This window comes from Capra hircus, chromosome 7 (genome assembly GCF_001704415.2).
Source record: "Capra hircus breed San Clemente chromosome 7, ASM170441v1, whole genome shotgun sequence".
In the NCBI taxonomy this organism is placed as follows: Eukaryota; Metazoa; Chordata; class Mammalia; order Artiodactyla; family Bovidae; genus Capra; species Capra hircus.
The window spans coordinates 9,324,353-9,338,707 of record NC_030814.1 but is presented as its reverse complement, the minus strand read 5'-3'; the positions used below and the strand labels follow the sequence as shown (position 1 = coordinate 9,338,707).

The window sequence follows — 14,355 nt, the reverse complement described above, 5'->3', positions numbered from 1 at the left end:
GGTGAAGATTCTTGGCATCACTCTACTAGAAATCCTGCATCTTGACTACCTCTCTTTCTCTCACTCACTAAGGAGGTATTTCTTGAGCTTCCAAGTCTGTTTTATCCACATACTTTTTCTTATGAGTGAGTTTCTTGCATAAGGTTATTATGACTGAGCTGTCCACGATATGGATACTTTAATGTGCAGGGTACGGAGGTAAATTAAGAATGTAGGGCCACAGAGAAAAATGATCTGACGCTGTCACACCTCTGTTGTGGCTTGGCTTTATCTCTATATTAGTACAATCTACACACACAACACACATCCCATGTGTGTGAATGTATGTGTGTATGTATGTATGGGTTTTCCCAGGTGGCTCAGTGGTAAAGAAACCACCTGCCAATGCAGGAGATGCAAGAGAAGTGGGTTCTATCCCTGGGTTGGGAAGATCTCCTGGAGTAGGAAATGACAACCCACTTCAGTACTCTTGCCTGGAAAATTCCATGGACAGAGGAGCCTGGTGGGCTACTATCCCTGGGATCACAAAGAGTCAGACATGACTGAGCACACATACACACACACACACACGTGTGTGTGTGTGTACTCACTTTTAGTCTTTTCATCACTAAGAATGTGTATGTAATTAAGCACAATCTCTACGTCCCAGATCTTGATATCTCTCCATGACCAGTCCCCACAGACACCTCAAACTGATACCACCTCACTTGCCCTCCCTTCTGAGTAAGCTAAGGATAAGTCATTGGGTAGTGACTCTTGTTTAAGGTAGAAAACACCAGATGGACTCACATCCGCATCATTTGTTTGCCAAGGTGATAGAGTAGTAAGTTTCTGTGCTTCTAAAAGGAACATGCAAAAAACTGTGGTTTCTTGGAGCACATCTGGGTGAAGTTTATGGTGTCAATTACCCTCTATCTACCTTTCAACCTTTCCAGGTATCTCCCTCTTATGTCCAGACACATGACCTAAGTCCCATTCAAACCGGTGCCTGAACCTAGCCTTCACTTTCTAGCATTTATGCTTTGGCTTAACATATTCCTCTGCATTCCCTCTCTCCAAATCTTTCTCTCTCAAACTTTTTGTATACTTAAGAGGATATATTAGCCCTATTTCTCTATTGTGCCATGAAGCCTTACCTAAATCTAAATTAAAGAAATTGAAAAGCTCTCTTTTGAATTCCATAGCCCTTTATATCTCTCAACACCTAACACACTTTTCATTCACTGTTCTGTCTCCCAATCTATGCAGCTACCCAGGAAAATCCTTTAGAGTAGGAATTTTGCTGTAGAAGTCTACCAGAGGAAGCAGTCAGTAAATGCTGAATAATGGTAATAAAGCTGAACCAAACACTGCTTTAGAAGATTTGCCATTTTTCATTACTAGAATGACAGACATAAACAGTAGCTACAAATCATGATAAATGTTATTGACAAACTTTTCTCTATATTTATGTTATCTGAATCTATATTAATACAGAATTATAGAGTCCCTGACCTGGTGCACCATCCCCTTCAACAGTCTCAAATACATATATTCAAATAACTAAAGCAGTACTGTGGGCTATAAAACACTCTGCTGAACAATGCCCTGATCCTCTACTTATGGCTTAGGATTTTAAAGGAGAATAAACCAGGCAAAGAAAGATAAAATAGTCAAGCCAGTTAAAGGCAGAAACATGTTTATAGGTCAGAAAAACGAGAACTTATTTCTTTAAAACAAACAAACTTCTAAAGTAAATACAACGATTACCATCACCTAGTTCTAGCTTCGTTTTAATTTCTCTCCTGCTCTATGTTCAATCTACCTAATGAAAGAATTTCATCGTAAGGAGTTTCAAAATTTAAATCAACAGGAACATATAACATGAAATTCTCCCTAGGATGCTGAATCCATTATGGACAAAGATTCTGTAATATTGATCTTTGTATCCTTGAGCATAGCACTCAGTACAGAACAGTTGTTCCTTAAATTCTTCCTGAAAATATCCAACTTTTAATATGATATCAATTACTGAAACTAAACAGAAAAACTACATATTCTTACATAGGAAAAGCAGTCTTTCAATTTTTTTAAAGCCAATTATTCATCATTTTCTTTAAGAAAGCATACACTTAGAAATACACACACGGTTTATTACTCTGATATTAACATCAAAAAGCAATGAAATATATTTACCCATTATATGATTCAGACACACCCGCAAATGGCTCATTTTCACAGTTGGCATAAGCAAACACAAAAGTCAGTACAAGTGAAATTACAGATGTGAGCAAAGCAAACTTCATTATGTTTTTACACGTCATTTTGAATTTCGAAACAAGAATACCACCTAAAATCTGACCAAGAGCAGCTCCAGGAATTAAAACAGTCCCTAATGAGAAAAAAGATACAGACAGTGAGAAAACATACAAGTATACTCAGTAATTTATACCAATAATTATACCATTTTAAAACTATAATTTTTATATGTGTGTGTTAGTCACTCAGTTAATTTTTATATAATTTTTAATAAAATTTATACCATTTTAACTCAATAGAAAATGGCACCTTCTACTTCCCTCATACCAAAAATTAGAAAACATCAAAAACAAGTACTACTCTGGTTCTAACATATGAAACATTCATGCGATTTAGAAATAGCATGCATAAATGAGATAATAGTCTTATTAAAATGAAAGTTAATAAAATTAATGCTTTGAATATTAAGATCAATATGTATATAGCCTTTGTAGCTCTCAAATTCATACAACAAATTGTCTCATATCAGAAAATCGGAAACATATCAAAATCAGTATAAACTTCAACAAGTGGCTATCCAAAATTTTCCACTTCCCTGGTGGCTCAGTGGTAAAGAATCTGCCTGCAATGCAGGAGACCAGGGTTCAATCCCTGTGCTGGGAAGATCCTCTGGAGAAGACATGGCAACCCACCCCAGTCTTCCTGCCTGGAGAATTCCATGGACAGAGGAGTCTGGAGGCCTATAGCCCATAGGGTCGCACAGAGTCAGACACGACTGAAGCAACTAAGCAGCAGCAGCACCCAAAATTTTATACACATAAAATTCAATAAACATCTAATGTGGTAAAATAAAATTATTAGATAAAGCTACAACAAAAGAAAATGTTTTACCTGCAAGAGTAGCTGCTGAGCTAGAAGACATTCCAAACTGATTTTCTATAAATTTAGGTAAAAAGGTAGCAAATCCAGTAGTAATTAAGGCTTCTGAACAAGTTGATAGAACTAAACACATAAAGACAGTATTCCTCATCAAATTCTAAAGAAAAAATACAGTTCACCAAATGAATAACTATGATTATACTGCAAAACGTAGCACTAGAATGGTAAGTTCCCTGATGAAATAGCACATTTTAAATAATTTTTTCTAAAATTTCAGCATTTCCGTTAGCACAAAAATAAATATTGATTATTGACAGCCTTCTACATAAAATGTTGATAAAAATTATACATAGAGCACCTAGGAAATTGACAGATAATTAATCAGTAGGGTGAACGTGCCCTGATCACAAGCAAGGGACTAGGTAAAGGAGGTGAAAGCTGGTTTGGAAAGCTCCCTTCCCCAGTCTTACTATAAATCTCCATATAATAAATCTACCTCTTACTCAATTTTTTATTGTGCTCTAAATTCCTATATTCAATAAATGAAGAATTGACTGTAAGCAGAGATGAGAGTGGTTCCTAAGTACCATACTTGTAGTTTCGCTCCACAAGTGAAGCAATCAGTAGTTAAGAACCTTAGTTGGGTATAGAGTTAAGCAATTTTAAACAAGGGTCTATATTGCTGGTGTTCTCAGAATCTATTAATCTACCGGAGGACAGTAGAGAGATTCACTTATTTCACCATATGTAACCATAAAGTGAAAAACTACAAAGTACAGTTCTGGAATATTCAATGCAAAAAAAATCCATAACTAAACAACACACACACACAGAGGAGGCACAAAAAGGCAACACAAAAGGTTCAGAAGTCAGAGCCAGGTGATGCAACATAAAAATAACAATAATGACAAAAGGGAAAAAGCACCTGAATGAAGAAATGGAATAGTTTTTAGAATAATGACTAGAAAATATTTAAGCTTTCAGATTGAAAAAGATAATGGACTCCTAGTAAGCATTAATGAAAAATGATAGACTCATAGGACCTAGTAAAGTTCCTGAAATCAAAGAGAAATTCAAAAATTGGCAGATGGAAAGGATAACTGAGAATCATATTAACTTGAGACTTCTCAACTTCAACATATTTAACTTGAAAGGAGCCAAACACTATCTACAGACAATGAAAATTAAAGAAGTACGATCTGAAAGTATTCATCCAGTTAGAAATATCATTCTGACATTCAAGGATACTTAGATGGCATCCTATCTGAGAAGACAGTTATAAAATGCTGTATCTATAGAGATTTGAATCAGAATTGAGATATTCAAGCATGAGAACATAAGGATTAAAAAAAGCATTGGTGAGTAATGAGTCTTGATGGCAATACATGTGAGAATTTATAAAAATAAATTTAAACAGAAACATATGAAATAAAACAAAACTACTATAAAAAGTTTGAATTTAAAATTATAAACAACCACAGCAAAACACAAGAATGTGCCTATATGGGAGAGGAGGAAGGAGAGTTAAAAGGTAGGATGGATGATGTAAAAATATTTTAAGGCTTTCATTTGAGGAGGAAAAAAAATAATGAAAAGTAAATAAGTTCATCCCAGGGACGGGGAGCTTGGTGAGCTGCCGTCTATGGGGTCGCACACAGTCGGACACAACTGAAGCAACTTAGCAGCAGCAGCAGCAAACAAGTTCAAATCTTGAAAAGGTGAAATTATAAACTCCCTTATGTACAAAACTTTTATGATGCTAAACAGAATACTCTGCCAAGTTTAATAAAATAGACCATAACACTATTGTTTCTTTAACCTCAAATTCAAAAGAAGTAACCTCTAACTGCCACTTTTTTCCACAAAGGAAAAATACTGGTTTGGCATTCTCAAAAACATAGTTACAATTCATTGGTAATTGATCCACCCATCACATAAGAGAAATGGCATGGGATAACTACTGAATATTGATATTGCCAATAAGATAACTCACGTTCTTCTAACCATTCTACTGAGGAATACTTTTCATTTACTCAAAGCACAATACAATTAAATCTGGAAAAGTCTATATAAGTGCTAGAACTACAGTAAATAAGCAAGCAAGAATGCTTTGTGATAATACTTCTGTGTATGGGTATACTGTTTATTAACATTATTTGTTTTACATTTTTATCAGTAACCTCAGATATGCAGATGACACCACCCTTATGGCAGAAAGTGAAGAAGAACTAAAAAGCCTCTTGATAAAAGTAAAAGAGGAGAGTGAAAAAGTTGGCTTAAAGCTCAACATTCAGAAAATGAAGATCATGGCATCCAGTCCCATCACTTCATGGCAAATAGATGGGGAAACAGTGGGAACAGTGGCTGATTTTATTTGTCTGGGCTCCAAAATCACTGCAGGTGGTGACTGCGGCCATGAAATTAAAAGACGCTTACTCCTTGAAAGGAAAGTTATGACCAACCTAGGCAGTGTATTAAAAAGCAGAGACATTACTTTGTCAACAAAGGTCTGTCTAGTCAAGGCTATGGTTCTTCCGGTAGTCATATATGGATGTGAGAATTGTACTATAAAGAAAGCTGAGCACCGTAGAATTCATGCTTTTGAACTGTGGTGTTGGAGAAGACTCTTGAGAGTCCCTTGGACTGCAAGGAGATCCAACCAGTCCGTCCTAAAGGAGATCAGTCCTAGGTGTTCATTGGAAGGACTGATGTTAAAGCTGAAACTCCAATACTTTGGCCACCAGATGTGAAGAGCTGACTCATTTGAAAAGACCCTGGGAAAGATTGAAGGCAGGAAGAGAAGGGGACGACAGAGGATGAGATGGTTGGATGGCATCACCAACTCAATGGACGTGGGTTTGGGTAAACTCCAGGAGTTGGTGATGGACAGGGAGGCCTGGAGTGCTGCAGTTCATGGGGTTGCAGAGAGTAGGACATGACTGAGTGACTAAACTGATACTGATATTGATATATATATACATATGTATTTGTGTGTGGAGTACGTGTGTTTGTATGAGTGTGTGTGTGTACACACTGTACCTTTAGAGCAGCTGGAAAATCTTTAAAACTTTGTCCAAAATTACCATCTGTAGCTTGAAATGAATCACTCTGATGAGTTTGGGAAACTTTTCCTTCTTGAATTTTTGCTGTACCTAAAAAAGTAGTAAATATACTCACTCTGGCTTCTTGCTTTCAAATGATTCTGACTCATCATTTACACATTAAACAAAATGAGTTAAAAGCTTTTTTCTTTTAATTCTAACATACTTTCTAGATGAAATAATATTTAGTAACCATTATCATGTCCTTTAATTTTTAATGACAGTACTGTGAATAAAGTTGAGAAAAGTCACTATGTGGGATCAGAAGCTGAATGGCCCAGGGTAGAAAAAAATCAATGAGTCCATCTACTGCTACACTTCCTACTTTTCTTTTGCCTGTTTCCAAAAGTTAATCATCTATTCTTGTACATATAACAATAGAAACAATGAAAAGTCTTCAGCCTAGAGAAAAATACTTCTATAGATACGTGTATGAACCACACAATTATAAAGAAGCAAAATCTCACAGAGAAAGAAATGTATATTTTTTCCATTAATCTTTTATTTTTGTACAAATTTTTAGTATTGAAATTTGGTGGAAAATAAGTATACTACAGCATGACTTTGGTGACAACTGAAAAAAAAAGTGCTTGCATTATCATTAACCAATAACTAACATCAATAATTTAACGTAGATTGGGTCCTGAAGTTACTGACTAAATACAAACTAATAGTTTAAAAGACACTATATCTTGAATAAACATAAAACAAGATTCTGATGACACATAAGTTACAAATTTAGCAAGTATTTAATAAAAAGGTAAATATGTACAGTTTTATTAGGTATTAATGAAAAACCAACAAAAGCCATGAATATTAAGATTGTTACCCAATATCTCCTAAAATAGAGGCATATTCAAAAGTTTGCATAAGCAGACAACTGAGATTCTATGTAAAGAAAAAAAAAAAACATTGAATTTTCCAGAGTTCTTACTAATTTCCAGGGTTCTTATTAATCATTTAGGAAGCACCACTTGGCCTAGAATTGGAATAAAACTCTGGTTTTAAAGAAGACATTTTTACCTGGTAAATGTTTTGGAAAGCAGGAGAAAGGTATTATCAAAGACCAAGCAAGCAGCCAAGATATAAGAAATCCAATCCACCATGCCCCCAGCCATCGAGGGTCATCCTCAGTGATATCAATGCTGTGTGACAGAAAAACAAGAGGCAGGCGTCAACTCTCTCTTGTTAGTTAGAACTCAGCCCTGATAACTACATAATTTATAATTCAAATGCATATACAGATAAACTATATTATTCAAAATTTCAAGTGGAGCCATTTTGAAGAATCCCAATGGATAGCAGGCATAAATGGTCTCAGAATAATGGCCTACAAGTATTTCACATGACAAATATAGCATAAAAGTTTTAACTATTTAATAGTAAATATAAGTATGTTAACTATTTGAAAGCATACACAGAATTTCTGAACATTCTTCAATCTTGGCTAACTTTTTCTTCTTTACATATTATAATATGTAACATATATATAGAATACTAAATACATCTCACAGCAAATCACCAATTTTTGCTTCAATTGTGGCATTCATTTGAATGTAAAAACTCTGCTTAAAGTGATATATATTAAGTTAAGTCACTTGCTCAGTCGTGTCTGACTCTTTGCAACCCCATGGACTATAGCCCACCAGGCTCCCCACCAGGCTTCTCTGTCCATGGGATTTTTCAGGCAAGAATACTGGAGTGGGTTGCCATAACAGTTTCTTAAAATGGTTGTCACGTTTTTATATCAACAAGCTTTCCCCTAAAATACACTATTCCGATAACTCATTTCACCCCACCAAAATGAAAACCCAGCTCTCTACTGCAGGACTTCCTCTCCAGACCTTTTAGACAGTCTCTAAAAGATTAACCTAGGACTGCATGCAACAGTATCGTTGCATAGTACAACCTCTGAATGTTTTAATTAACCTACGGTCTCTAAAAGATTAACCTTGTCTCTAAAAAGATTAACCTAGGACTAATAGCTAAAGAACAGATCATATGCTGCGACTATGTTTTCTTATTCATTGTTCACAGTGATGCAAAGGACTGTGTAGTTACAGTAAAATGAGAAAACATACCCTCATCAAAGGTTACTAACTTCTCTTTTCAAGAAAAGGAGAAGGTAACTCAGTGGGTAAGAAGGGGGTTTCAGAGTCAAAAAGACCTACTTCATTTCATGCCTTGGCCACTTATCCAGTTCTGTATATCAACTACCTTATAAGATAAATGAGAGGATTAAATAATATGGCATGTAAAATAAAGTTATATATATATATATATAATATACACAAAACCTATATTATACATCTTATATACACAAAAATACCTATATTGTCTGAAACATAGTATGGGATAAATAAACATTATCTATTATTATCCTCCAGTGTCACAATTGTTAAAGCTGAACAACTGTTATCGCTATGGTATTATCAGAGCTATTACAGCACTTTGTCTGAGAACCATAAACTATTAAGACTCTTTCAGGCTATCTACCCACAGCAACATCTACTGAAAGCACAACTAATTTTAATTAAATTATTATTTTTAAACAATGCATAGCATCTTAGTTGTATATTTTGAAAAATAAGACCAGCTAACTATCAGTCATCCTTATTTATGAATAAATACACTATACCAAGTGATGATGTGGCATTAATTCATGAAGCAATGCAGCCAAAATACTACGTAAAAATTGTGTGTATTCAGTTTTTTTTCCAGAAAAATCCCTCATGTTATTCTGAAGAAATAGTATAAAAATGCTCTGCCTGTGGTACTAACATGATTAAAATAATATAAATCTAAATAAAAGAAAAATAGATATCGCCTTGCCTGTGTTTCAAATCAACATCAATGTACAGGGTTAGCAATTGTCCTCCCAGCACATAGCCAACAGCAGGGCCTAAAATTGACATGGCATAGCCAATTCCTAGAAAAAAGCAAAGACACTGAACATGATCATCTGTGCAATTTTGCTTTGAATGTCTGACAAGTTAAGTAAGACAAATATTTTACTACAGAAAAAATGATTCAAATTACATCACAATTACACATTTTTAACTAAAAAATGCCATTTGAGTGGTACCACTGTCAAGGAGCTTCAAATACATGAATCTATATAGAATTTTTTAGACTACAATAACGACTGCAACAAATCCAATAATTCTAAATGTATGGAAAGCTACGTCCTGTGAACTCACAGCAGGGGTAGTCTTCATCTACCCTTACCCTCTGTGAACAGTGATGGTAATTTCTGTCTACAAGGCTCATGGAAGAAAGCAAGGTGAAATGAGAAGTCTTTTATCTTCTGTGCATACATGCATGCTAAGTTGCTTCAGTCCCGTCTGACTCTTTGCGGCCCTATGGACTGTAGCCTGCTGTACACATTCCAAAAGCATTCTTTATTTTGGACTATGGCAGCTGAGTTAAAACCTGGATCTGGTCATTAGTCTGCTTCTTAAAAGTAAACCAGTAAACTCTTGCTCTTAGTGAATCTCCCATTTTAACTGGCAGCAGAATTAAATGGACCTTGTTTTTCTGATATTTAAAATTTTGCCATACACACTTTTTACTTTTTATTAAAAAATTATTCATACAAAAAATTATATCCTCCTATGGCACCACCTTCTGAAATGATTATTAACTACTGAAATTCTCATTCCCATACACGGAAGGAAAGGAATATACCAAACACAAAGTGAAGCATACATCAGTGGCAAAAACGATTTATGTACTAGATTAAGGCTCCAAAGTAGAGGTCATGCAAGATGATCTGAAAACATGTAAGACTTTTATTTATCTGTCCTACCCTAATGTATGGGCTTCCCTGGTGGCTCAGTGGTAAAGAATCCGCATGCCAACGCAGGAGATGTGGGTTCAGTCCCTGTGTAGGAAAGAGCCCCTGGAGAAGGAAATGGCAACCCACTCCAGGATTCTCGCCCAGGAAGTCCCATGGATAGAGGAGCCTGGCAGGCTACAGTCCATTGGGTCACCAAAAGAGTTCGGCACGACTTAGTGACTGATATATATTTTTAAATGTAAAAAATGTGTTAGTAGAAAATTTTAAGTATATCTAAGATTCATGCTCACAAAACCTTTATGGATAGAAATACACGATTTAAAACGTTGGAAATCGATGATTCCCAAATTATCTTTAGTGACAGATCTTTTTTATAAATTATATCCAATTGGGTTTAGATTGATACATTTATAAGAATGGTAGATGGACTAGGTAGACTAGTGTTTCCAACCAAATTGCCCACTAAGAAAAACTTCTAAAAATTGTAACAATCATTTTTCAATATGCACTTGAAGGCAAAGAGATAAAAATGGTGAAGGATCACTGTGTTAAGATTCTGAAGAAGAGAGATGTTTAACAAAAATCGAGACTGATTTTTTTTCCCCCCCTGAGTACACTGGCTGATTCTACAAGAGGCACTGGAAGGGGAAACTGTCCCTTGCTAGGCTTTAGGAAGGAGGGATACAAACGATGAGGCTCAAAGTAGTTCTTGTAAACTTTCCCTGCCTTACATTTTAAGTTGGCCCCGAGGAGGTTATACTCTAAAAGCAAGGATGAGTTAGAGGTAGACTGGTTCACAGCACAAGTGCAGCTTAGCTTCAAATAAACTCAATCCCTGAAATTAGGTAAAGGGCATCCCATTGCAGTGTTCCTGCATATGAGAGAGACTAGCAAGTTATTAAAAGACACGTGGAGTGATTCTCAAAAAAATTCTAGAACTATAGATCTGTCAAAACGAACATGAAACGGATCCACAGTAGATTACTTAGAGCTAAACTGGGTATTATGAAACTGGAAAATATATTATTAAATCAGTAAATATTTATCAGGAAGCAAGAAAAAAATAAAGATAGAAAGTATAGAAAGGACATTAAAGGACAAAGAATACATTAAAAAAAAAAAAAAAAGGCCTAGCATACATGTAACTGGAATAGGAGAGGAGGTAATAAAGCCGAAGTTAATATATTGGAACAGTCTGCTTGTGCTGAATTCTCTTATTTTTCCACCTAAAAATCATTTTTTTTTACTCTTTTCCCTAATGAGTATTTTCACTGGAAACAGAAGACTAGCTGTCCATTAATGTTCTCTCAGTACTTTAAAAGCACTATTCTACTGTGTTCACTCCTGCTCCTTTCCTATGATTATTAGTATAATTTCAACTTATTGACTTAAGATTGTTCTTCAAGTTAAAGGAAAATGATTTTTTAATAAAGCACTGCTGACGCTGCTGTTGCTAAATCGCTTCAGTTCGTGTCTGAATCTTCGCGACCCTATGGGCCATGACCCGCCAGGCTCCTCTGTCCATGGGATGCTCCCAGCAAGAATACTGGAGTAGGGTGCCAGGCCCTCCTCAAGCGGGTCTCCCCAACGCAGGGATCGGACCCACATCTCTTATGTCTCCTGCACTGGCAGGGTGCCACCTAGGAATCCCAAATAAATCATTAATAATACTTATTTCAGGAGCTTAAATATAGAAGGGATCACAGGACACAGAAATAACTAAATGTTGGGACAAGAGTAAAGTTCAAAGGTTTTAAGATTATGTGATGATCAGGAATGTAATAAAAGTTATCAATTAACATTAGAATTTCATAAAATCAAGTTTGCATATAAGGTAATTAGTAGATGAACAGTAAAAGAGCATATACCTAGGAAGTTAATAGAGAGGAGAAATAAAATAATAAATATTAAACTATCAAAAAGAAAGGAAAAAAGGGCACTAAATAAGAATGTAGAGCAAACAAGAAGTACATATTAAGATGAAAGATTTTAACACAAAATAAGATTAAATGAACTTAAAAGTTTAATTAAAGAACAAAAATTGTAAACCCCAAAAAGCATTTAAAGACAAAGACATAACGAGTGAATGGCATGGAGACGGCTGTGAGGTTAGACATGCTGTCTGACTACAATTTTCCCATCATTCTAATAGGTACCAAATTTTGACTGTTTTCATTTTGCCATTTTTGCCTTGCTGCCTAAAACTGCTTCACATAGAGGGAGGCATCCTATCAGTAACAGATACTATTGTAAAACAAAGATAGAATAGGGGAAGATTTTGGAAATGGGGAAATGTATAAACACAAAAAGCTTAAGAAAGGATTTCACTCAACAAAACCTAATTATCCAATGAAAAGAATCAGTTACCTGACGTTGAAAACAATTAAAATGAGTTTCCAAGTTTTATCACTTTTTTTTTTTTCCCCTTTACTCTCAAAAATTACCATTCAGTGAATTCCTACAGTACTGAGAAGAGTTACAGTAGCAAGCTTTGTGGCTGTAATCTTTAGAAAGACCATGCTTGTGAGGCTGACCCTTGGTTTGCATCTGGGATCTTAAATGTCCAGAGGGATGCCACTATTCCCATATAAAGGTGGATCATTGTGCTGAAACTGTTTGTACAAACAATGTGGTTTTTCCCAACACTTGTATTCCTTCTGAGAGTCTAGAACTTTCCTATGTGCAAGGTAGAGGGTTCCTATATGGTCGATTCCCAGTAAAATCCTTGAGCATTGAATCTCTAATGAACTTAGCTGGTAGAAAACATTTCACATATGCTCTTGCAACTCCTGGCTGGAGGAATTAATTCTGGCCTCTGTGCCTCCACTAGGAGCAAGTGGGTGCTTGAAGCTTGTGCGTGGCTGTGTATGTACTTTACCTCAGGCACCTTTTCCCTTTGCTGATTCTCCTTTGTATCCTTCTACTGTAATAAATTGTAGCCCTGAAAACTGTCAGTCCCGGGGAATATAAAATCTGAGCTGGTCTCTTGGGCCTTCACCCCACCCTTCCATTCTTAAACAGTCTTTGAAAAACTCTGTATTCTATGTGTTACTAAAATATAAAGATTGAAGTTGTTTTATGAGAAGCACTGATTAGAGGAGGACCTCAGAGAGGAAATTTGTGAACTGGAAGACTGAAAAGCAGCACTGGTAGCTAGCTGAAATAAAAGCACGGTTAAATTAGTTACATGGGGTTGTATAGATCAGCCAGAATGTGCGAGAGGGCATCAGATCTTGTGCAAAAGGGCATCAGATCTTGGGCAAAGACCAAAGCAAAGCAAGCGAACAGGTAGGAGTGTAGTGGTTTCTAGATCAGAGATTCAGGGCTACACTGAACATGTGACTTCCAGCAACTATGGCAACAGGTCTCTTTATACACTGAAAGTTGATGTCGCCCCAAAATTCATATGTTGAAACCCAATTCCCAGTGCAGTTGCATTTGGAGGTGGGGCCTCTGGGAAGGGATTAGGTCATAAGAGTGAAGCCCTCAGAACAGGATTAGTGCCCTTAAAAGAAGGCCTGAGCGCTCACTCGTCCCCTCTGCCACAGCTAAAAGGCAGCTGCCCACGAATCAAGAAATGGACCTTCACCAGATACTAAATCTCTGGGCACCATGATCTTGTACTTGCCAACCTCCAGGACTGTGAGAAATAAATTTCTCTTGTTTGTAAGCCAACTAGTCTATAGTATTCTCTTTGAGCAGTCCAAGTGGACAAAATCCCCTACATTTGAGTATACTAGTAAAGTGAAAGTGAAAAGTGAAAGTGTCAGTCACTCAGTTGTGTCTGACTCTTTGAGACCCCATGGACTGTAGCCCACCAGGCTCCTCTGTCCCTGGAATTCTCCAGGCAAGAATACTGGAGTCATTCCAGTAAGAGAATAAGGAGTCATTCCCTTCTCCAAGGGCTCTTCCTGACCAGGAATTGAATCCAGGTCTCCTGCACTGCAGGCAGATTCTTTACCATCTGAGCCACTAGGGAAGCCTCGATAAAGTGAAAACTCACATGCAAATTTATTACACATTAACTTGGATGTAGGCCATCCATGATTTAGTCAGCTCTACCTTCCAGGAACTCCAGGGATGGAATTTAAGAGAAATTTGTGCTGTCAAGAATTAGATCACAAAGGGAAAATACTGAGTCATATGTAAAAAGCATTAATCTGAAACGGACAATTCCACAGAAGTTTCTGAGTACCACTGTGTGGTTTCTTTTGTTGACTTTAGTCAGTTCCATGTAGGATGAAGTATGTCACACAGAACAGCAAAACTCTACCCCCACACCTGTGTAAATTAGCCTGGGAAACATTCCAGCAATCAAGATGACCTACTTCTTGGATG

The 14,355-nt window shown here is 36.3% G+C and overlaps 1 protein-coding gene across 1 annotated transcript in view; it reads right to left on the bottom strand.

Moving 5' to 3' along the window:
- Window positions 1-14,355, bottom strand: part of SLCO4C1 (solute carrier organic anion transporter family member 4C1) — a 90,417-nt gene that overhangs the window by 16,670 nt on the left and 59,392 nt on the right. Inside the window, exons 4-8 of the mRNA XM_018050007.1 lie at window positions 9,051-9,147; window positions 7,242-7,363; window positions 6,157-6,269; window positions 3,130-3,274; window positions 2,176-2,371 (exon numbers count right to left, since the gene is read on the bottom strand). Coding sequence (XP_017905496.1) covers window positions 2,176-2,371; window positions 3,130-3,274; window positions 6,157-6,269; window positions 7,242-7,363; window positions 9,051-9,147 — 673 coding nt within the window. The remainder of the gene's footprint in view (window positions 1-2,175; window positions 2,372-3,129; window positions 3,275-6,156; window positions 6,270-7,241; window positions 7,364-9,050; window positions 9,148-14,355) is intronic.